Source organism: Lepisosteus platostomus, chromosome 9, assembly GCF_059453375.1.
Source record: "Lepisosteus platostomus isolate fLepPlt1 chromosome 9, fLepPlt1.hap1, whole genome shotgun sequence".
NCBI classification, from domain to species: domain Eukaryota; kingdom Metazoa; phylum Chordata; class Actinopteri; order Semionotiformes; family Lepisosteidae; genus Lepisosteus; species Lepisosteus platostomus.
This window is the reverse complement of record NC_142619.1, coordinates 30,320,206-30,344,610: the sequence shown is the minus strand read 5'-3', so window position 1 is coordinate 30,344,610 and position 24,405 is coordinate 30,320,206. Positions and strand designations below refer to the sequence as shown.

Below are 24,405 nucleotides of genomic sequence, written 5' to 3'. Positions count from 1 at the left end.
AGAGTTGTTGCTGCTTTTTTGTGCCTTCCAGATGGTGAAATTCACCAACTGTATGCACTGGGTAGCTTTTCAAAGCACAGTTGTAATACAGACCTAGACTGGAACTTACTGGACTTACACTCTTCTGAAGAGTGACACCACAAGGCATCATGGAACCTAGATGAGTAGTGTTTCGTTGCCCAGGCAACCCAATGCAACTACAGGCATTGTGGAATCTGTGTTCACAAATAGATGAGAGGGGACACAGGTGTTATCACCTTTTCTCTCTGGGGAACATACAGCATTACAGTTCAGATATTTTCATGAAATTATATTAGTTTGTAGTAGTTTTCGTGAGACACTCATTTAATGAAAATATAAATAAATAAAGATGGAGACACAGTTCTGCCAAGTACATCTCTATAGCATTCACAACCGTCAAGGCATTCATCTACAGGCACTGCAGGCAATTTACCAGCCCAGCAGAGGGAGAGGTGGAGGCTTTGCTCAAATTCACCAAATTTCACCAAAGTTGATTCACAACTTGCAATCGCTGTTTTGTTTGTGGGGCAGAGGGTTACAGAGCCCTGGGTTGTATCAAGTTGCCAAAAGCATTGGGAAACAGGAGCTGGCTACTGCAGAGTGGATGAACACCATAGCTGAACTGAGCAATGACTGCAAGGGTGAACAGAGTCACATGTAAGAATAACAGAGAACCAGTTAACCAACAGTGATAGTGTTAGGTGTAGTCTCAGCCTACAGATGAGTATTTCAATAATTAGGGATGTCTTGTCCCTATGGAGGGGTGGGTCCCAGAGTCTAGTTATTCTGTGTGGAACCTCTTAATAATCAGTAATCTGATTACTGATTGCATTAATCTTTCATAATCAACATACTGAATGTAATTTCTTAGCATTGTGACAGGTTTGTATTGTATTTTAAGAAAACAATATAGAAAAGTACAAAACCAGACTGGATGTTATTGTTTTAACCAAAATCTGTTAATTTTTTGCCGGTGTTTTGACATTCCGCCACTCCAGGTTTTACTCCAGGTTTTACCCAGTCCCAGCCCAGAGGGGCGAAAACTAAAACTGAAAGAACAAACTATGTGATCGGCACTCCTATTAGCAGGGATTTAAACTCACTTGTCTAAAAACTAGCTATATATACGTCACTTGTTTTAGCAAGTACTTGTAAACAAAGTGCTTGTTTAACAAGGTGTGAACGTACTGTATTTAATGGTGTGCCATTAAAGACTATGTAATGCTCCAATAATTATATTTATTTTCAGCTTTATGCTTGGAGGGGTGCGATACTACAAGCAGTACTATGGACTGACTGACTTCTCAGTGCAGAGGAGACACACACGGAGGAGCAATTTACGCAAGCCGACATGGGAAGAACATGCCAAAGAAGCATGTTCTGGGCCGAACTCCGGCATTGGGAGACAACCCAACAAACCACCCAACCAAGGTGCTGGATCTGATAGCCCAGTCAAGCAATATTGAACACAAAAGTAAGATAACAACTGAAAAGGGTGTTGAAAACTGTGATATTAATAAACCTTTATGAGGTGTGTGATGACATCACACAAATACTTAGCAACGTGACAGCATCAGAATGTTAATCCATGTGACATCAGAATTTTTGCATTTTCACAACCTCATAAAAAGGGGTCACAGTTACTTTTGGACATCCATGCAATAGCTTCTTTGCTTCATCTTCCCTTTACCCTGTGGGTCAAACTCCAGGGAAACCAGAGGCCTGCAAGGCCAAACATCGCCCAGATCACCCCCCAGGCAACCACAAAATCACCAGGAACAAGTAGAAAATGAAAAGGCTCCCCAGAAACAACAGAGTTTTCCTTCTGTTCCTTCTGGACCTTCCCACAGTGTTCATCTGGTGCAGAGGAATGACTTCGGTAAAAAAGTCCAAATTCCCGGAGAGGAAGGATAACACCTTGTGTGCCATGGTAACTCTGACATCTGCAACCACCACTGCGATGGGTAAGCAGGCTCGTCTATTATCTGACCCTGACCCTGCGCTCTGACCCCAAGCTTCTCTGTGTCTGTGTTTCTGCGTGTCTCATGAAGAGCAAGCTGGGGTATGCGAAAAAGACACATTCCTAATACAAGAAATTGTATATGGCTAATAAAGTGATCTTATCTCAATCTTAATTTCTAAATTCGGTAGCGCTCTCCAGCTGCCTGTGTCAGCTGGTTTGCATATAGATGGGAAGCTTGCAGATGCTCACTGAGTCTTCCACGGTGGGTCTTCGGCAGGGAGCCCAAGATGTCCACAGGTGCGCTGACTAGGAACAGCTGTAGGGGCATCAGAACTTCTCCAGGGACCCTTTCTGTGCCACACAGGAGTCACAGTGGCCTAAACAGTGCTGGGGTGCAGGAGGTGGGGTCTTGTACTGCAGACCGGCAGACCAAAAGGACCAGAAGGAGTTGGAGGTCCCAGTCCTTCTGATGTGCCTCCACGATCAGGGACAACTGGGACCTCTGGCCAATGGGTGAAATCTTTCATGGCAACCAGCATGAACCCATTTCCACAATGGGTCTTCGGCAGGGAGCCCAGGATGTCTACAGCCACCTCCCATGGGAAGGTGACCGGGAACAGCAGGCTGGTCATTGCACCCACAGAGCCTTCAAGGAGTGGGGCCACCCTGCAAGTGCTTCCCTCATGGGTTGTCATCCAGCTATCATCCACCTGTGGACCTCCTGGAGTTAGTGGTTGGATTCCTGTTTTTTTCCTCCAAGATGGTGTGGACTCAGGCAGGCTGACCCAGCAGCTCTCGACAGGTGGCACGTGACGATTTGCTTCCTGGAACTCACAGCATTGGCAGTAGCCACAACTGACCGGCATGCAAAGGTGCCAGGAGAGGGCATTAGCATTCTGGTGTTTGGTGCCTGCTCAATGCTGCAAGGAGTACTGCTACTCATTGGGCTTTTTAATCCACCCAGCCACCTGTCCTTCTGGTTCCTTGAAGGACATCAGCCAACTCAGTGCTGAGTGGTCAGTGTGTATTGTGACACGCAGGCCACAGAGGTGATGTTCCATGGCATCCACCACTGCCAGTAGCTCTCATTGTGTAACACAGTCTTGTTAAGGGCTCTACTGTAGTAAACAATGACCTTCCCTCCACCTCCCAGGTTCTGGGCGAGGACAGTCTCAATCCTATTGTCGCTGGCATCTGTGTCTAGGATGAATGGCACCTCCAGATTCAGTGCAGCCAACACTGCACATTCTCAAAAGCACATTGGTGGTCACTACTCCATCTTTATGGGGTCCTCACCCGAGTTGCTGATGGTAGCAAACCCTGTCACGAATAGGCGACAGTAGGAGTAATGCCTGGAGCTGCTTCACATTGGTGGATGTTGGCCAGTCTTGTACAGTGCTCACCTTATCCTTTTCGGTGGCCACGCCAGCTCTGCTCATGCGATGACTCTGGAAAGACATATTCTGATGGAGAAGAATAATTTCCCAGGGTGCAACTTGAGCCCAAAACAGCTATCTTCTCCAGGACCAAGTGGAAGGCACAGAGAGAGTTATAGAACAAGCAGCCATGGAGCAGCAAATCGTTGAGGTAGACTAAGCACTGGGTGTGGAGTATTAGCACCAAAACCCACTTATCAGGCATTCAAAGGTGGGTGGAGCATTGCAAAGGCTAAAGGGCATGACCTTGAGCTACCAGAGTCCCTGGCCAGTGGTCACCTTCCAGTTGCCACTCCTCAGATCAAAGGAAGAGAACCAGGATGATCCAGAGAGGAGACCCAGGGACCCATTGTAGGTAGCGGATAAGAGTCCTTCTTGGTCACAGCATTCAGATTCCGGTAATCCATGCAGGACTTCCAATTTCTGTCTTTCTTTGGAACCAGCATCACTGGTAACTTTCACGACTGTCAGACAGCTCTATGATTCCAGCCTCTTACATCTCTGCCATGGTATGTCCTGCGGGTTCTCACTTTGCTGGGATCAGGCAACGAGGTTGCTGTGGAATCTGCACTGTGTCGGTGGTCTGTCAGTGCAGCCAAGGTCCTGCAGAGACACTGCAAAGATGTGGTGAAACTGTTGTAAAAGTTTCCAGACCTGCTTACTTTGCTCCAGATCCAGACCATCAGTGTTTTTCTCCTAGTCTGTCTGGAGCATTGAGCTCAGTGCGGGGCTCTGTTGAGGCGGCCTTCTCCACTGGAGAAGGTGGAGAGGAGAGTGGTGAGGCTCCACTGGGCAGGACTCGAATGACTACCTGGGGACCTCACCACGCTGGTCACTAGGTTCCTGGCCTTATGGACAGCCTGCACTTGGGGCTGAAGGTGTCTGCGGACTTTTGCAGCAGGAGGTGCAGGGTGAGGACAGTCTGTGGCGCCCTACTTAGGTGAAACTGGCACAGGTTTGTGGTCTCGGAAAGCCTCATCAGTGTGAGGGGTGATGGGGGGACCTCTTTGAAATGAGGCTACACCCTTACTGAGATCTAGCTGCACTTGGGCCCTGTGAAGGACATCTAGGATACATGCCTCATGAATAGGGGTGAACCAGGCTGAACACCCTACCTGCTGCTGACCTAGCTCCACTAAAGCAGGTGTCTGTCCTTACAAACACACTTTCTCCGGTAGCTGTGGTCAACCCAAAGTCAGTGTGCTATAGCTGTCTCTCTACAGGAAAGAGCTCAGAATGCACGATGGTGGTGGTGGATCCCGTATCCAGCAAGGCCAGACATGGCTTTCCCTCTATACGAACTGGTAGGTGATAATAAAGCTGTGTTTCTGAAGTAGCATGGATATGGTGTTCACAGAGCTGGTTTAGATGGGAGTTAGTGAGGAGCCTGTAGTGCTCTCACTGCATGGATCACTGTTCCGATGGGTTTGTGGCCTGGGCCTTCTCTTCTGGGCCTGAGGCCTCATTTTGGAGTTTGGACTGGCACCGGGACTCCCTGACACTGTAAGCTCGCGTATCATCATGGTTTTCATCACAGCGTCCATATACTGTACAAACTATCTATATTATGCATGATTTTTTACAAATATCTGTAAAACACTTTTTTAATTGCAGCCAGTCAAATTCTTTAAAAAGTCATAAGAGCTTCTAATGGTCAGTGAAGGAATACCCAGGATTGGTTGACATTTCAGCAATGAAGAACCAAAGCAGATTCATTTCTGTACCTCCACAACTGTATGACACCAGAGTGGCGCCAGTGACTCTCAGCTAAAGTAAATCCCTTTATGAACACTGTGCCTTATAGTTCCCTTAGAGGAAGGAGCACTTTGTTCATACCGCAATACTTAGGTTTTATACATGTTTGCTCTCTTCACAAGCACAATTGTAAGCTTATGTAACAGCACAAATAAAAATTTTGGCCACTTTTGCTTTCAAAGTTGTAACTCTAGAAACCAGCATTTGCATATATCGGCACCTGCAGATAGCAACCTTCTTGTAACACCTTGGATACATGGAATGACATGAGATGTCAAACAAAATGAGTCAATTTCATGTCAGTAGGGTTTTCCCATTAAAACAATTCGAGATAGCACCTCTTCACAGAGCCTAGGTAAAGTAAGCGAGTGACTTAAACCTGCTAATTGAAAAATATGTGGATAATATTTTATCCACATATTTAATATTTTATTAAAGCAGGCTGTCCAGTGACATTCCCCTGCCAAATGTACTCTACTCTTGTCTTCCTTTCACTTTGCAGATTTTCTCACCAGTTTTATACCACAGTCTGGTGAGTACTTAACTTATGCAGGATGGTTCCCGTCTCGTCGACTGGCAGCACCCTGTGTGTTTCTTCAACTACAGTACATCCTGCTTGAGGATGACAGTGACAGTGGTGCTGTGGAGGTCTGAGTCCAAAGAGGAGCTATGCGTCTCACAGGAGGCAGAATACGAGCAGTGTGAACCGCATTCTCTCAGCAGCATGGACACTCTCGGGGTTTGTTTACATACTATGGGAGGAGTGTGCAAAAGAAACTGAGCTCTGAAAAGAACTCTAAAAAGCATAAACCATCTCAAAAGAGCTTTGTGTTCATATTTTTATTTCACTGTGAAGAATAATATTAAATGTCTTCCATATATTGGGTCACAATCAGTCATGACATTCAACATTATAGTGTGACAAGCAATGTGTGCTTAAATTTGTATATACGAGCTTGACACGAGTATTGGATGTGTATTTTAAAGTGCATGAAAAGTTACAAAACTCTTCCAAATGGTCTACTTCCATTATACTTTCAATGCTTGTCCACTACGTGTGATGAGACATAAGCCTTCTCAGGTGTGTTGACACGCTACAGGATGGAAAGGTATTAGTTTACAGAGGTGCGTGTAAGTTACGTTGTGGTGATGCTGTAATGAATGAAACAATATTCAACATCAATAACATGAAAGACAAATAGTATTTAAGGTAAAAGTATGCTGTTGTAATATAGGATCACTGTCAAGGAGATAACAGTAGATGGAGACATACTACATAAAAGTGTTTAGCAATGCAGAGGTGGCCAACCCTGGACAGTTCCATTCCAGACAGTCTTCCTGGTTTCCCTTTTCAGTTACACTCTTTGCATAAATATTGTTTGTTGTTTAGACCTTTAGCCTGTCAATTGGGACACTGATTTTAATCATTTGCATGTCTGTATTCGTTGGAAAGAAAGAAGCTGTTTCTGAGTTTTAACTTAATTTAATTGATTTTGTAAGTTTCCCATTGTTTAGTATAAATATTATTTAGTGTTAGAATCTACTGTATATAACACATCTTGCAAAAAATAAAACAAAACTGTTTATACTTCAGTTTATAGACACAGAACAAAGATTTCTGGCAAAAAGTAGAGCAGACAGAAGCCTTACCAATATCTTGTTTTTTTCTATTTTTACTTAAAATATTGACTAATATTCCTGTCTTTGCTTGCCAGAATAGTCATATTCTGAAAATAGAATATTCAGATAATATAATATGCAAATTATTGAGGGAAACAAATGCACCATTTCATAAACAGTGCATGTTACTTCTTCTTTTTATTCTTTCTATTATTCACAATAACACAACAAATATATATTGCACTGCATACAATTAGAAATTCTGGTAAATGGAATTGCATCCCATTTTCTGAACAAGAGTTCCAAGAAAGTGGTAACAGATATTTTACAGACTCTTCATGTCTGATGATGACCATGCCTTAAAATGAAGCTGTGAAGTTCATCATTATACTTTATAGGCAATGTGAGACCAATCTCTGATAAAAAATGCTGATATATTTTTTAACTTGATGCATTTTTTTTATATTTGAGTGTGCTTCATAATTAGCTATAACAGCATGGTGGGCTCACATTAGATCTCAGGTTCAATTAGATCACTTAAGTCTAGGTCTGGTGGGTACTCAAAAGAAAAAACAGATTGCTGCTATAACTGCTGCCGATTGATCTGTTGGTGGCGTTCTGCCCTTTGACTCAAACATTCCCAACCAATACCTCATTACGGTGACATCTTTGTGTTGGAGGCTATGAATAAGACATTAAATCAAAAGTTCTGACTACCTGTTCAATAAATATTCAACATCACTGTTCTTAAGAGCAGAGGTGTTCACCCTAGTGTACTGTCTAAATCCCGCTACCTGCTTGAAAAGTCTGGCCTATCTAAACATGATCTTTTAGATTTAATGTTGATGCATTTTCTCACTTCTCTACCTGATCTTCTGGGGACTGGGGAGTGCAGAGTCTGGAGCACAAAGGATGCCAGCTCACCCACGTGCATGTTCTACTTGAGTGTTGGATGAAATTGGACCTTACCAATATGTAAAGCACCTTGGGATCATTTGTGATGAAAGGAACTACATAAATGCAAGGAATTATAAGGTCTGGCCTGATTTGATTGATTCAGTTTGGTTGTTGCACCCTTGCAAAACAAATGGGCAATTGCCTTTATCTTGTATTGTTTTTGCAGAAAATCTCTTAACATCACTGTTCTTAATAAAAGTGTATCTTTTCATGTATACCACTTTGCCAAAGCCTTCGCTGAAATGTTTTTTGTTGTAAACTCCTTGTGGATGTCACATGAGTTTTCCTCTCCACCATATACAGCATATCTGTTTTGTGGAGTGACTAGGATACTGTTGAGTCATGGATATTTTCTCCCATCGTATCCATTGAACTCCAGGTCTTTCAAAGTCTCTGTTGGCTTCATGGTGGCAAATCTAACCAGTTTCCTGATTGCCTGACTGCACAGTGTACAGGGATAGCCTGATGTAGCTGGTGCTCCAGTGGTACAACACAATTTCCACATTGTAATGATTGACTTCACCATGTTCAAAGGGATATTCATTTTTCTACCTTTGTCCTGATCTGTGGCTCTCTACAGTTTCATCCCTGAGTTGTTTTGTTTTGTTCTTTTTTCATATTATCTCTTAGCATATACCACTGTTATATCTCACCACTACCATTATATACAGGTGCCATTTAACTAATTGTAGGACTTAATTCTTGATCTTAAGAAATTTAGATGAAGAAAGTGTTCATCCTGCTTTTTATAACATTAAGAGGACTTAAGAGCACATGACACCCTTTCCCCCCTAGATAAGACACTAATCCAACACTGGATCTACATCCACTAATACTGTCTTATACAGTGCAGCAGACTGTAGGTTCAAGTTTACCGCAACATGTCACTGATGAGGCCAACAGTTTGTCTGTTGGGCTTCATTTTTGTTCTTCAGTATTTGCTACACTTCAAATATAACCCAATCACCTAAAATAAAAGTGTTCAATTTGAATATTTGGAAGCAGCTATTGAGGTGTCCCAAGAACCTAAAGACAATTGTCAATACTTGGCCAGTGTCCACATTTGGAGTTTGGAATTCTTGGGAGTTTCAAAGCAAGAAGTAGGATCTAAGGTGTTTGCTGAGTGGTAAGGGATCCGAGACATTCATCAAAAGGAATCCTCGGGTTTACTTTGGTAAATGATGTTCTTGGTAAGTCAATAGCGTGATCAACAGTCCAGGAAAATGGGATAAAAAAAAAGAGAGAGACAGAGGAAAGAACACAAAGAGTAAAGGGAGACATCCAAGATTGATCTGGTTCAGATCAATCATAAAGACAAAATTCTGGTTAAGTACTTGAACTTTGTTAAGAGATTTACTATTCAGTTGTTTTTAGGAATCCACACAAAGACTTCCTGTGTAAAGCATCCCTAGGTTAAAAAAAATGGCCTCTCCTGGTAAGTGGAATCCTGTTTGAAGTGTGGAAATCCTCACCTCCCAAGCCAGAAGCTATAGCACTAAGCCAACATATCACCAGATTACATGTGTGCTAGTAATGGTCACTGTTGGCTTGAGGAATCCCTCTGGGCTCCTAGGACAAACTGTTTGTCTCCTTTCAGATTAGCCTGTTCAGTTCTAAAAGGTCAGTCCATCACAAAGCTATTAGTCAGCAAAAAGATCTTCAGTTCCTCTTCTCCTGTGAAACAGCTCTATAGCCTTCTATTCTTCTGAAAGAGTCAGAATAGAAGATATCCCATCAATCTTAGGTCTCCATTTCTCTTCTTTGCAAATTATAAACTTTTCATTTGAATTCCCTGGACCCCCGGCACACTCAACTAAGTCATCCACAGCCAGTCTTCTCTTCACTGAAAGATGCAGGTTCTCTGTCTCACCCAAGACATATGCTGTTTAAACACTGCTTTGCAACTGTATATAAAGTCTCTACAGTTCAGAACACCTCTAACACACTCTCCTGCCCTGATCTGCAGGATCTAAGACACAGCTCCCTGCCCTCTGTGTCTGACTGCTGCTATTCCTGAGGAATGTCCAATTAAGCACAGGGCCATTCCACAGGTGTCCAATCAGTCAACCAAGGCAGGTGTGTTCAATTTACTGCAGCGAAGGAGGAGGCATTAACCAAGCCTCAGCTTGCTCCACCACATTATTTTGTTCCAGGTAAATCTGCTCCATCACAGGTAAATCGGGTCCCATTACTTTCTTAGCATTCAAAGTTAGAGGCTTAACTATAGGGATAATCTATTTGGTTTAGAAAGTGGGCATATTTGTCTTGTTGGCCTGTGTAGGTCTTTTTGAATTATTGGTAGTGATATGGGTTTCTTTCTGGATGGTCAGGATGCACGCCCTTTGAGAAGCCTTGTTTGTTAATAGAGTGACTTGTATGTTTAATGCTGTGTTGTTTAGTGTGCGTTATTGTCATTGTTAACATTTGTTTAACCCGGTGTGCCTTTATTTGTTACTTTTTTTAGTAAAGCTGTGCTAGAGAACAAAGACATCAGCTGCCTCTTATTATACCAACCACACAGGTATATTTTTGACATATGTTTACAATTTGGGGGTTATTGGGTCTTTTTAAGTATTGATTATCCCACCCAGTTATTTCTCTAACTCTCAAGTTTCTTAAACCCTTAATTGTAACATTATTTTATTTTAAAAATATACATGATTTGTGAACAATTCAACGGTTTTTTTTAATTACGAAAACTGTATACATACCAAAATTGCCTCCTCAAAATAACAAATACAACTTTAGGTTGATGCGATTCATAGAATACACAACTTAAGTGACAGCATATGCAAATAATACAAAATTAAGCAACATGATCATTTCATACTTTACCCAGTACTGTAATGGCAATCTAAAGATATTCTAAATTGATTTAAATGGGTGCAAAAAGAGTTTCCTGAAAGGACCTAGAGCAGGCTGAGTCCAAATATTCAGGATTCAAAAGTCTGAGCTGACTATATCCAAGGTTTCCCAAATGGCAACACATAATTGCTAATCACTACCCAGGGAGGGTGGGATTAGTTATCCTGGGGTCTTTTCCTAGTGAAAAAGCAATGGGACTTCCCAATGTTGGGAAGTTCATGTTGATGTCAGTGAGTGATGCACCTCCTCCTTGAAAGAGCCCATATGCATTTCCTCATTTTCCATGCGGTACAGTAGAAGTTGAGTGGGGATAAAACAAAAACAATGGTGATTTCTCAATTTAAGAAGCAGTCAGATCAATACAAAACAATGGAAAAAACTAATGTCCAGCATATCTGGAGTTATTTAGTTCACTGTTCAGTCCCCGATCCTTTATATAATTTCAATCATTGATAGAATGATACTAGTATGGGTTTCTGAGAAAGAAAGACAAAAATGGATTTTATCACACGTCTGTTAAATATTTTTGTCGGATAGACAGCCAATGAGTCAGTTATTCAGCGCACTTCAAGAGAGGACAGGAGTCTACAATGTCCTTCGCCACATCCTTCATGACCATGTGCTTATTAGCTGTCTTCAGCATTGCCTTCAAGTTCGTCCAGAAGAACTGCCGTTTTTTCTCCTCCTTTGGCCACTCCAGGTAAGTCTGCTGCCTGAGCAGGGTTCTCAGTTTCAGGAATCTCCTAGGGAGCGAGTCAGCAGGAATGGGCTCCAGCAGAATAAAGACCAAGGAGTCCTGATGGATGGTAAGAGCTCGGTGCTGGGCAAAGAAGAGCTCATAGTTACACCACTCACTCTGGATGAAGTTCTGAGAGAGCACAAAGAGTGTTTTGTAGCTACACTCCACACAGTTAATAATATTGTCTATAATCCAGTTCCCTGGCACAAAATCCCTCTCATGAATACAAAGGCAGAAACCCTCATTCTCCAGGTTCGGCACTAGTTGGCTGCCCACCCAACTACTATCATTCTGACTGTAGGAGATGAAAGCATGGTAGTGGAAAGAAGCATTCCCCAGTGTTTTTGCTGCCTGGTAGTTTCTCCTTTTCACTCTTATCCATACCCACAACATTTTGAGATACCAGGGTCCCTCACAAAAATAAAAAACCAAGCTGATCACCACAACACTGACAGCGGTGACAGGTATTGCTGTGGTAGCCTGAAGCCATGATTCACAAGCCAGTCTGTCCGGTTGATAGTCTTCTAGGAGCATTCCATCTAAAGAAGGTGGGGTGCTACAAGTGTACTCCTGTGGCCAATCAACTAGCAGGGTTTTATTTAATGCAGTTACAAACCAATATGAATCACAGCTGCAGCTTAATGGGTTGTTGCCTAAATTTAGTGACTTCAAACTCTGTAACCTTTTAAAGAACATTTGGTCGACAACATTTATATCATTGTGGTCCATATATAACACTTTCAGACTAGGAGCCAATAGATCAGCTGGCAGTATTCTTATATTGTTAGAGCTCAAGAACAGTTGTGTTAAGTTGGGCATCATGGAAAGTGTATCCTGTGATAAGACTGTAATGCCTGTCTTACAAAGATTGAGACGTTTGAAGTGAGAGGAAAGGTATTTAAAAACAGAGTTTCCCAGATCATTGTTACTGAGATTTAGTTCAATGAGGTGGGAAGGCCAATAACATTTATCTTTAAGCTTAATAGAGTTGAAACTGAGATCCAGAGATTCTAGGGTCTTAATCTGCTGTGTTCTATCAGAGATAAAGGCTATGTTCACAAATCTGTTATTGCTTAAAGAAAGATGTTTCAAAGCTGGGAAAACATTAATGTAAGAACACCCAGGCCACCAAAAGCCATCATCATTTAAAAGGTTGTTTGATAAATCTAAAATTTCCAGTGATGGTAAAGCAGAGATTAAGTTGCAAGGTGAAATATTCATGCCAGTTCCAGAAAATTTCAGATAAACAATTTGGTAAAAGTAACTTACATTAATGTTAATTTGTGGATATCTATACTGATAGTGGAGAACATTATCAAATATTACAACTCTGATTCTGGCTGTTCGATTGTATCCTGGAATACCTTTAAACTGAACACCATTAACTGTGTCTTCATAATATGTAATGTTGAGAAATGCAAGAGCTTGAATTGAAGCCTTAAAAGTGTTCAGTACAATGTTATTCATAAGTGAACTGCTGATCCAGGTGTCCTCAAAAGTGATTTTACTCAAGGATGTTGTACTGTTCAGTACTTCAAAAGGATCAGTTTTATTGCTCTTGCAGGTATGGGGAAAAAACTTGACTAACTTTAAACTTTCAATTTCTGTCTTGCCCACATCCTTCAGAACATTGTGGAACATCAAATACTCATTACAAAATGACATTTTGAGTGTTAGCTCCTGAAGGGACTTGAGCTGAGCAAAAGAACCATGTTCGTAGTTTTGTAACCCCAAACCAGCACCCAAACTCAGTTGCTTTAAGTGTATGTCTTGCAAAGCAGCAAAGTCATTAACATGTATTGATCTTGCATATGGACTTCCAAGACTGAGAGACTGAAGGTGCCAGAGGTTTCTAAATGTGTCTGTAAGGGTGTAGTTTCCATAGATGTTGTGCGATATGTCGAGAATCCTGCCCCGGAATGAAGGCAATTCTGGAATGAACTTCAGAGAGTTGTGGGAGATGTTGAGGACTTGTATCCTTGAATTATTTTGGAAGGCTGTGGGTGAGATGAATTCCAGGCCATTGTGTGCAAAGTTCAAGAAACAAAGATAGGGCAAAGCCATCAAATCTCCGCTGTTGATCCTAGAGATCCTGTTATAAGAAAGGTCCAAGTACTGTGTATTTCTGGGGAGGTCAGAAGGTATGGCAGTGAAATTGTTTTTTGAAAGATCCTTCCTGTGCTGTTTCACATTGTTGCATAATTCACTCCCAATATCTTCATTTCCTGCACTCATCTGTTTGGCTTTTAAAGCCAGGAAACGTGTGGCAGCAATGATCCAGAAGAGTAGAAATATGCTGAAATGTAACATAAATGAATGGTCAATAAAAGACAGCAATGTGGCAAAAACAACATCAATCAATGTTCATACCGGTCTTGTCTTGTACTCAGGGCCGGCGCTACGGGTGGGTCAATGGGTGCAACTGCACCGGAGCTCAGACCTAAGGGGTGGGGGGCGTCGCTAAAGTAATTAAAATGACAGATTATTTTTTTTAAAGAAAAGACCATTCGTAAAATAAACGAAGGAGAGTTCGTATGTCAGGGGCGAGGAACGCGGTGCATTATCCAGTAGGAACATCAGTCTGGCAAAGAAGAGAAACGCAAAGAACAGAAAAGACAATTAGAGAGGAGAAGTTTTAAAGTTAACTTTTTCAATTGCTTACTGGACACTGTCATCAGTGAGATAGACGAACGTTTTTCTTTCTTGAGAGAATTCAGAAGTCTTTTTGGCATTTTGTTTGAAATAAAAAATACCGGAAATAATTCAATTTAAGCTGACTGTCAGCTCTGGCTTTGCTGTCTATAGAGAACAGAACCGCAAGGCAGGTGGATTTCAGTGATATCATCGCTAAATTTGCTGCGACTAAAGCGCGACAAGTCAAGCTGTAAACTTTTAAATAACTAGTTACTAAGTATGAAGTTATGGAAGCCCGCTTCCGCCAGGGAATAAAAAAAACGCGCTATGGTATCTCGCAATTGCGACTTAAAAACTCGGAATTAAGACTCTATCTCGCTATTGCGACTTTTTATCTCACATTTGCGACTTCGAAATAGCCCATATTTCATTGTCTGTCCCTCTGTTATTATAACGGATTCGGGTTCTTGGGCTTGTGCTCAGTCTTGCCAGCTGAGCTAAAGAAGACCTTTTTTTAAGTAAAAAAGGACATGCAATGGAAATATGTAAAACGTATGAGTGTCAGCTTTTATAATTGTGAATTCCTCTGAATGTGAAGTGTCTAGTGGTTGGCATAAAAATGCACATTTTTGGATTGAGAACAGGTTAAGCCCCAATTGCAAACTGCTCCTGTGTTGAATAAAGTCTTTAACATATGAAAATACAGAAGAAGTTAATCCCCTTGTTTTGCCCCTGAAATACACCAGGTTATGCACTAGGTGCACAGTCAACCTTGCTGCCCAAGGGGGCGCCATTGGCATACATTGCAAAATGAAGATGCAGGTTAAAAAAGAAGCAGAAGGCAAGACGTTCCTATTGAGATTGCTGGTCCTGGTCCCTATTAAAATATCTGCAAGAGTGTGAATGCATTTATCAAAGTGAAGCTTAGAAAGAGAAATTACCTGTAAATAGTTTACGATTATGGAATAGGAAAGTGAAAATGATCCCCCCCCCCCAGTCTATGTCAAGGAATCAGTCAGGATGAGAAACAGCAATGGAAATATATTGAGTAAGATCAAGATAAAAGTAACAGACATCTGAAACATAACAATTTATTAGTTCAAGCAGGTAGCTGTGTCAGCATGCGTAGGCTGCAAAGGAACACGTAAAGGCTTATTCCACGCTGAAAAGAGAAACGCAACATTTCGGCTGTGGAGCCTTTTTCTTTTGGCATCCAAAGAAGGCTCCACAGCTGAAACGTTGTTTCTTTTCTTCTCTTTTCAGCATGGGATAAACAATTTATTAGACTGTTAATGTGTCTGTAATCTGTTAAATTCATACAGTATATTTAATCCTTTAAAATGATATCCTTGCCACTTTCAATGGCTGGCCAAGAGATTTACACCAATGTCACACAGGCAACTGCATAGAGGAAGAAAAAAGGGCAATTAAACAAGTCATACAACATGGGCATAATTAAGAGGATATGACATTGCTAATAAATACAAAATACCCAGCAGAAAGCAGTTAAAAATACAACTGAAAACACCTCCAGTAATGAAGGTGTACAGTTTAATTCTGCAAATTGTTCCAGTCGTTGGCTGTGACTAATCGAAATCACTTTCAACCAGTGACAGTACATTTTCTCTAAAAAATGTATAGTACTGTAAATGTACTACATCTTAAAATGAGGTTAGAACAGATAAGGACAGGAAAGTGTTTTCCCAATTGAATTAATTGAAAACCACAAAGCATTTGCTTAATATGTGGAGGGAGTCAGCCAATGAAAGAATGAATGATGCTCAATGACGAGTGCTAAAGGGGACATGTTGAGGAGCTCAGACATAAAATAATATTTTACTGAAAACAGTAACAAAAATATCAGTCTTCTCAAATTGCAGGATAGCAAGGTTCTACAGAATTGATTTTACCGAGTACATAGAACCAATGTAATCCCTTTCTTTAAAGAACGCAAAATTTAAAACTACGATTATATGACTCATAGATTTGAATTATTTGTCTTCACATGCAAAGCAATTATGTGCGTTACTGAAAACAATATTCATTTAGTTGTTTCATCACAGTGCAGAAATATACCTTAAGAGGATTTCCTGAAGAGGAAGAGCGGAAACCTAAAGAGTTACATCTATAATTTTTTACCGTGTTAATGAAATAAAACGATAAAGAAACAAAATATTTACCTAGATGCCATTTTCACTAGTTTCATACCAGAGTGTGCTGCTGTCTGTAGTTCTATCTCAAAGGAAAGAATCTGTTGGGATTGCTTGAGCCCATTTTTAACCACGTTATCTCTGATGATCACAACTCTGTCTGCCAAGCAGACAAGCCAGAGTTCTCTACCACGTGATCTGTAATTTAAAAAAAAAAATCCTTAAATATCTTTCCCCATGATTTCCCAATAATGAACGGGCATGAACATCCGTGCACCCTATGATGCAATCCCTTCTATGTACAACGAAATCAAATCTTGCACATACACTAGGACTTTTTAGGCAAACCTTATTTTTCTCTTTCTCTAATAAGCTGGAGAATACTCGTGGTGCTTTTCAGCGAGTGTGGAACCTAGTAAGGCTAATTTATTTAAACTGGTATACTATAGCAGATACAAACTGTATAAGCACCTTAAACTACTTCTGGAGGTAAAATTGCCGATCAGAGAGGTATTGGGTTCATGCCTCTTTTGTAATATTTCCATCTCAAGAAGGTGATACACTAATAGTTTTTCCTTTTGTTTTTGTTTTTTTTTATTCAAACACATATTTGTAATAGCCAACAACCTTTTCCTGGTTATGTTTGATCCTCAAAAGATTAAAACAAAGGCAGAAACTGTCTGTTGAAGGGTTATATATAGGTTTTTGCCTAAATGGAGATCAAACAGATGCTTTTGAGTAAGAAGGTAATCCATGCCTTCCACTGCATTTAATCTGCCCCCAAACTGTTTTTTGATGGTCACAAGTCTGTTTTAGATGTTGATATTGTAGCGCAACGGGGGTTCAGGCGGGCACCCTTGCCACATTAGGTCGGCCCCCCACTGTCGGGGGCTCGAACCCGGGACTCCTGTGTCACTCAACAGGGACCCACCCCGGTGAGCCAAAGAGAGATCTCTCCACAGCCCAGTAGCTGTAGTCCTGCTATTACAGGGAAGGGCGGCGACATCACTGCACTGGTAAGACGGCTCTTACACACCCTGATGGCCGTATGCATTACACTCTCCCCCGCTTAACTCAGCGTCCCCGGCGAAGGGCTATCCCATCCCACTGCTGACACCAATGTAGCACAACAGGGGTTCAGGCAGGCGCCCTTGCTGCATTAGGTCAGCCCCCTACTGTCAGGGGCTCGAACCCAGGACTCCCGCATTACTCAACAGGGACCCAGCCCAGTGAGCCAAAGAGAGATCTCTCCACAGCCCAGTAGCTGTAGTCCTGCTATCACAGGGAAGGGCGGCGACGTCACCGCTCTCGTAAGCCGGCTCTTACACACCCTGATGGCCGTATGCGTTACAATATTATTATGTAAATCAATTTATTGTTTGGTTGCATGGTGGTTAGCACTGCTGCCTTACAGTTCTAGGGTCCAGGGTTTAATTCTGGATTGGGGTCCCTTCTGTGTGGAGTTTGCATGATCATATTTATATATATATTCTTCATGCATTCCATTTCGTTTGCATCACAAGTGGAGTAGGATCAATCTGTCCCCTTTGGAGCATGTCTGCCACAATCCCATTCCCAGTGTATCTGGAATATGATCCTCAAGGCAAAGAAGCAATATGTGAAAAAGAAGAGCATATCAGCAAAACAAGCAAATCTTCAGTAGACTGAACGCATGGATTATCAAGTTAACCTGCATAATAATGCTTGAAACGAACAAACAGGATGTGAAACCACCCATGTTTATTTCACCCACAAAACCCAACCAAATCTTATAGTATATACTGTACATACACATAGTTCAATCAACATTTTAGCACAGTAGCCCTAAATCACATCAATGTGAAGCCCATGAAGTATAATTATAAAATCTTTTTTTAAAGTCTGTACTCTGAGGATGCATTTTGATCCTATGGCCAAAAGCAAACATATTACAAGACTTGCAAGATAAATCACAATGCGAACAGCTTCAGTGTACTCAGAAAATGAAGAATTAAAATGATCTCTGTTTAATGGAGCAGAGATAATCTAAGTGAAGAAATTTGTGCTGGAATTAAATTAAACAAATATTTATATATAATACTGCATGTTCTGCTGTTTGTAAGAAGTGAATATGACTCATAATGAAGAGGAACAAGCATTTACTGACATTCTTATTCCATAAATAATGAGGAACTAACATTTACTGACATTCTGATTCCATAATGATAAACCACGCTACATAATGCTATGCTGAGGCTTATCCCACGAGATTTTGCCATGTTGTATACACTCAGTGGGACCATTAAATAACAGCCATAAATAGACAAATGCTGTCTTTTTCTGATAAAAGTATTGCTCTGGTACAGCACAATAACCAAAGTCCCACAAGGTAAATGTAATTCATTTTAATATCTAAACTACAAAATGTACTACTTGTGAGTTATGTAGAAGTATAACTAAGGTCAACATAGTCATAATAAGCAAGAGTTTGAATGTGATAATATCTGAAGATTGGCTGCAGAAACCCAGGTGAAACATCAGAATCAAAGACAATGTCTGATGAAGTAGGGAAAACTGCCAGGCCCCTTCAGACAGTACTGGATGACTTTACTTTACATCCACATAAACTCACAGTCAAAATCTCTGCTGGTGACATTTCCAACCTGATTTAGATTTTTCTTTGCAGTTTTTAATTATATTTAACTTCTTTCATCCAAAAAGTGTTCAGTGTATAGTCATTTAAGTTCTCAATAACAATTTTCACTTAAAAATGCTGTATACATCATCTATTATTCAATAATTCAACAAAATTGGACATAATGGGAAAGGGGTAAATACATTTGCAAATCACTGTAAATTTGTACAACTCAAAAAACTTTATTTTCAGCAATAAACACTTTTAGATACTGTTTTAACTCTGACAATGGGTAACAATGCAAGAAGTCCTGTCATGGTGCATACTTTTAAACTCACTGAAACCAGTTCAAGACTGTTCTGTGTGCTTTAGGTTTCAAATCATGTAGGAAGTGAAGCAAGTCTGGCCTTTTATCTAAGATGCTGGATAAGACTTACAAGTCACATGAATCAAATATCTAAAGTAAATTTGCATTGTTAAAGCTGTTTAAAAACACTTCACACCACTAAGGCAAAATCAGTCAAGAGAGTAGCAATGGTGAAATAGAGACTGGAGACTGCTGCTGGGGAAAGGGAAGTCTGCTCTGTTCTGCTCAGCCTGGTACCATCACAGCCCTCACCAGGAGTAGGCTGTAAGAAAATGGATGGATGTACAACAGAATACTTTAAGTGTTAAATTTGTTAAAGGAACATTTGTCTAAAGAACATAGAAACTAACAAAAAATGGTCAGTAACAAAACTAAAAATACCTTTTATTCACAATGTACTATGTTATTATAATATTCAAAATAATAATCCTCAAACTATTAAAATGAAGATTTAAAAATATGATTCAAATGTGACAGAAGACATCCTTTTTAATTGATTATTTATTGATTAGTGTAAAATAAAACATTGTATTTTTCAATGTGCATTGGAAATATGTCCATATCTCCCACAATTCCATTAATTTAGCTTAATAGAACATCTTGTGATTAGAATACTGGGCACTCTTGAATCAGTTTAAATATCTCCAAAGATGGTTTAAAAACATGTTTAAATTACATGCATTTAAATCTAAGTCATTTAATATTATATTATTTAATGATATTAAAGTAATGTCAATCAAGGTGGATAATGTAATGATATACCAGACAAGTACAGGTTAATTTCATGCTAAAAAGTAAGACAGTGATTTTTCATCAATTGCTTGGAATTAACCTGTACTTTGCAGCCTGCACACTCATACAGCTCCCCAACACCAAGCTCTAAATTCAAAATTGAGATTGACTTGATCTATTTTTTACTTGGAAGTGACTAATCTATGAATGGAGTAACTGTAAGAAGTCAAATTGTAATCTTAGATCTTTTGCTTACTTACAGTATGCCTAAATATTTCACCCACTGAGCACTCTTTGTGTGCATCTTCTCTCACATCTTCAACTTCCACCCTATTTTCACCTTTGAAGCAGTCTCCATGGTTCATTCCTCACAAGTGAGGTGGATTTTAACAGCCTTGACCTTCTAGTTAATCACCTTCTACTGCATTGCTAGTTTTACATTTTGGGTTACAATGAATCAGCAATGATAAGTGCATTTCAAACCACAATAAAAATGTTGAATACAAGGTAATGTGTACAACCTCCAATTTACATCACAAAAGAGACTAAGTTTAAATGTATGCATAGTGCCATATTGCTGTCATTGTCTGTGATTCAAAATAAAGCAACAAAACGTCTGTTAATGAGAAAGCGGCCCTATTACTGTACATTGTAAACATGCTTAAGACCAAGCAAATTTTGTGAAGCCCTTGCCCCTTGTCTCATCTGTGTCTCTCTGTCTTCCACCAAAATGTGTTTGGGGGCAATTTGCCACATTATTCTACAAAGATTTTATATTTAAGTCATGATTGTAATCATCATACAGTTACACAATCAGATATATTTATAATATATTTTGTTATATGTGGATAGAAACATGCATAGAGTGAGAAATACAACAAATACTGTTTTTAGATCGTGGTCCAACGGACCAAAAATATCCACATGGGAATGTAACTGAATTTGACAAAATAATGGTGCTTCTTCTGAAAATTTCACCAAAACATGTTTCTCAAAAACAGAAAGTCCCTTTTACAAAATATATAGGATGTTGGGTTTTTTTTGCCCAAGTAAATTCCACAAACATCAAGTCATTTTAAAACAAGCCTGTCTGAGTAGTTTGTGAAAATGAAACTTGATGTGCTCCTTAGATCCAGTTCCTCACTTTCAGATTTATTGATGGTTGTGAGAAATCTTATTTCTTGCCCTAATGTGGCTTAGAGTCTCAGGCTCATAATATTCCCATAGTGTCCTTTGATGTTACATGTATGCAATATTGCTTCCTAATGCTTTTTTTATATGAACAGCTCATCTTCGAGTTAATATTTCAGAATTATCTCTACAAAATATGAATAAATCAAATAAGACTGAACTCTGATGTATAGTTTAATGACTCTCATGTACAAATATTCTTTTAAATAAAAGAAAGGCTTTTCTATGGACTAGAGGACATTCTACTGTTTAACTCTGACTGTGGGAAGCTCTTCAGCATTCAGATTCAGATTGCTGACATTCATAAATCACATTCTAAACAATACTTTTATAAACTCATTTTAATAAATAGTTGGAATGGTGGATTTTGTCTGCTTTGCAATTTAGGCTAAATTTATATTTTGGCATTGTTTCTGAAACGTTTATGAATACTTGCAGTTATTTTAATGAATACAGCACTTACAAAACCAACATTGACTTAGAAAGGGAACTACTATCTTCCATAACATTGCATAATACATCATTAAAGTAGTCAGCTAGTACTAATATTAATAAAGACTTGTGTGAAGACAGGTTGTTAACATTGAAACATGCACTTAAAATACAACCTTATCTCTTATTTTACAAGAGAAAAATTAAAAACAAACTAATTATGCCTTATTTAAGAAATTGGAGCAATTATTGAATGGAAACTCAACTCGGGAAGGTAACTCTTTTAAAAACTAAAAATAACAAAATTATCTGGATTTTCAAAGTTAACATGAAGTTGAAATGAAGGCATTCCTCAGGAACATGAAATCGAAGGAAGAAATTATATGGATTGATCTTTTTGCACACATCAGGTTCTCCGAAGACTTTGGAAAAATCCTCCTGCAGATGAAGAAACAATGAAAGAGCTGTTTCTAGAAGAGGCTTAGATGTCACTCAGAGCTAGAGAATGAGTGGTGCTGCGTAGGATAACAGTAAGAGACTTTTTAGAGAATAAAAATAAAGACATTTAGGATCAATATGTTCTGAATGCATTAGAGTTTCTAAAACTGTTTGGATTGTATGTGAAAGTAACAACAGGCTCCAATGACAGCTTGATATAACTATTGCATCATATTTTCCTGTAAACATATTTCAAAATATGTCTAAAGCAGACTAAAATTACAGATATAAAATTAACCAAGGCATCTATCTCAAGCATGATGTAATTCCAACCCAGCAAATGACCTGTCCCCCCCCATATTTAAAAAGACAGTGTGGTATAAAAATTGCTGGGAACACTTTCTGGACCTGGAATTTGTACCTGTTTTCCTGGAGACTCCTTTCAGGACACACATCCTCTTGGAGAGGTTACAGGTGTACAGTCCGAGGCAGCCTGCGCAATCTGCAGTGATCCTGCAGGTTCTTGACAGAATCCCAGCACAGCTAGGCTGAGAAAAGAGATGAAGATGCAGTTAAATCAAGATTTTGACTTTACCTTCTAAGAATATTATTGTGTTTTAAACCCATCATTCATTTGGCAGGTTACATACAGTATAGTAATATTTCAATCCTCTGTCTGTTCTTAACTCACACAATTCTGATCCTGTGGTCATCAACAAGCGTGGGTTGGAGAAAACTGTAGGACTGAATCAGTAATTTATGATGTTAAAGTAACACACATGCAACAATATAAAAGACAAACGTTGAGTCTTAAAATCTAATCAGCCTTTATGGTGTAATATTTTTAAGAGGGATATTGTCTTGTAACAGTTTATAGTTTAGAAAAGCCCAATGTTCTTCCTATGCAGTTCTAGATTATAAATATATACAGATTCTTATCTGGGAATCACGGTTTTTATGGCTGTACAACTTCAACATTGAGTAATGGAGCAATTACCTTCGCTCACTGTAAATTCATAAGACATTTATTAGCTAGGACAGTATATGTTAATACATTGACATAAAACAGTTCCTATTAAAAAGGAAACCAACAAAAATCGCTAATATAACCAAATTCTTAATTGTTTATTCGTAAAATTCTTTAACATTTATTGTTTTTTTAAAGGAAACAATAGTAAAAAAAAAAACTTCCAAAGTTGGAGATGACATGGGGAAAAAATGGAGAAGGCGAATCAAACACATTCTGAAAGCTAGAGACAGCATGTGACCAACCTGGTAAAGTTTTTCAACTAGCAAAACGAGGTTGTGTTGAGTAAAACTGTTTTTACCTTGTTTTTTTTTTAAACATTGTGCAACACTGTGACTGTTCAGGAGGAAATTAGGTAATTTTGTGGAGTGAGCACAGGAACTAAAAGCTTTTTTGCTTCTAAAATGAAAAAATATATATTTTCACTTACTGTAGTCATCATTATTATTATTAGTAGTAAAAATTGTTCTAGAGAAGAAACGTCACTCACAGTGTCGTCGTTGAATTTTCCATACCAGTAGACTTGTCCTTTACTTTTCTCCCGTTTGCCAGGGAGCTTGCTCGGAGGCCGGCGCTCTGTACCGCCCTCAGGCCCGCAGCCGACCGCTCTTTCCCCGCTCGCGGTACTTGTCCAGTAACCCCCCTCCGCGTCCGCTCCACACCTGTACGCCAGGGTATCATCAAGTCTTCCCCGGGTAGGTTTTCGGGCTTCAGCCCTATTTCTGCACATTTCAGCATTTCTATACAGAACAGCAGGAGCAAGCAATTGCGTTTCATCGCTGTTATTGATGAGATTATTTTAACAGAAAGTTAGCATATCAATGTATATTAACTTGGAAGTCTGTGAAGTATTCCCTTTTGAACAGCTGCTTATAAACCTTTCCATTACTCCACCTTTATCTGTAATTACCTCTGGAATGTCTTTGTTAAGCCAAATGCTATCTGCATTCATGAACTGCCTTTAAATCGGATTTTTTTTCAGCCCAGTTTGGAATCAGAGCTGTTCAGATGGTTTAGAATTCACTAAATTCTGTTTTTTTCTTGGCAGCGCATGGAAATAAAAATGAATAATTACAGACTCGCTTGCCTGAGATAGGCTACAACTCATTGCAACCTTGTATTGGATAATGCTGTTAGAAAATAGATGAAAGTTTGGTAGTAATTAGATTCAGGTGTTCTAAAATTATTTTTATTTTAAGTAAGTTATCAAACTATCTTATGATTCTCAAGCCCGTACTCAATAACACACCTTAATGGACCGAAACACTTCCAAGGGCAACTTTACACTTTTTCTGCACTTGAAAATGTTCTATTTCCAAATAAAATGTATGCACAAACACATATATCATATAAGTACAAATATCACTTTTCCACAAGTGTTTTCTCCTGCTACATTTGTATCCTTAACTTTTATTTTAAAAATCAGGAGCACATTTCCTGCAAAAAAGATTTGAGAGTTGTCCT

The 24,405-nt window shown here is 39.5% G+C and overlaps 2 protein-coding genes and 1 long non-coding RNA gene across 5 annotated transcripts; 1 reads left to right on the top strand and 2 right to left on the bottom strand.

Annotated features, from left to right (window-relative positions):
* Positions 1 to 1,650: 1,650 nt before the first annotated feature.
* LOC148654756 (uncharacterized) lies at positions 1,651 to 24,079 on the top strand. 3 transcript variants are annotated; one of them, XR_015941137.1, is made up of 10 exons: positions 1,651 to 1,985; positions 4,644 to 4,923; positions 5,678 to 5,914; positions 7,691 to 7,723; positions 10,222 to 10,273; positions 11,155 to 11,317; positions 21,887 to 22,006; positions 23,080 to 23,189; positions 23,494 to 23,636; positions 23,990 to 24,079. It is a non-coding gene; the product is annotated as an uncharacterized LOC148654756 (long non-coding RNA). The 3 variants fall into 3 exon arrangements; XR_015941135.1 differs by lacking the exon at positions 1,651 to 1,985 and having other exon boundaries at positions 3,268 to 4,923; XR_015941136.1 differs by lacking the exons at positions 1,651 to 1,985; positions 7,691 to 7,723 and having other exon boundaries at positions 3,268 to 4,923.
* Positions 8,641 to 16,342, bottom strand: LOC148654758 (toll-like receptor 1). Its single transcript, XM_088644674.1, has 2 exons — positions 16,171 to 16,342; positions 8,641 to 13,652 (listed from the first exon to the last, which is right to left on the bottom strand). Exons 1-2 carry the CDS (start codon positions 16,194 to 16,196, stop codon positions 11,171 to 11,173), a joined length of 2,508 nt encoding a protein of 835 aa, XP_088500800.1. The 5' UTR covers positions 16,197 to 16,342; the 3' UTR covers positions 8,641 to 11,170.
* Positions 21,206 to 23,996, bottom strand: LOC148654757 (uncharacterized). The gene is made up of 3 exons (XM_088644680.1): positions 23,432 to 23,996; positions 22,336 to 22,462; positions 21,206 to 21,914 (listed from the first exon to the last, which is right to left on the bottom strand). Exons 1-3 carry the CDS (start codon positions 23,669 to 23,671, stop codon positions 21,883 to 21,885), a joined length of 399 nt encoding a protein of 132 aa, XP_088500806.1. The 5' UTR covers positions 23,672 to 23,996; the 3' UTR covers positions 21,206 to 21,882.
* Positions 24,080 to 24,405: the final 326 nt, after the last annotated feature.

Coding starts and splice junctions, on each gene's coding strand:
- LOC148654758 (XM_088644674.1), bottom strand. CDS start 16,196: ATGAAACTAGTGAAAATGGCATCTAG. Junction 13,653..16,170: donor CTAGTGAAAATGGCATCTAG/GTAAATATTTTG, acceptor GTTACATTTCAG/CATATTTCTACTCTTCTGGA.
- LOC148654757 (XM_088644680.1), bottom strand. CDS start 23,671: ATGTGCAGAAATAGGGCTGAAGCCCGAAAACCTACCCGGGGAAGACTT. Junction 22,463..23,431: donor GAAAATTCAACGACGACACT/GTGAGTGACGTT, acceptor CTCTTTTCTCAG/CCTAGCTGTGCTGGGATTCT. Junction 21,915..22,335: donor AGGAGTCTCCAGGAAAACAG/GTACAAATTCCA, acceptor CTTCATCTGCAG/GAGGATTTTTCCAAAGTCTT.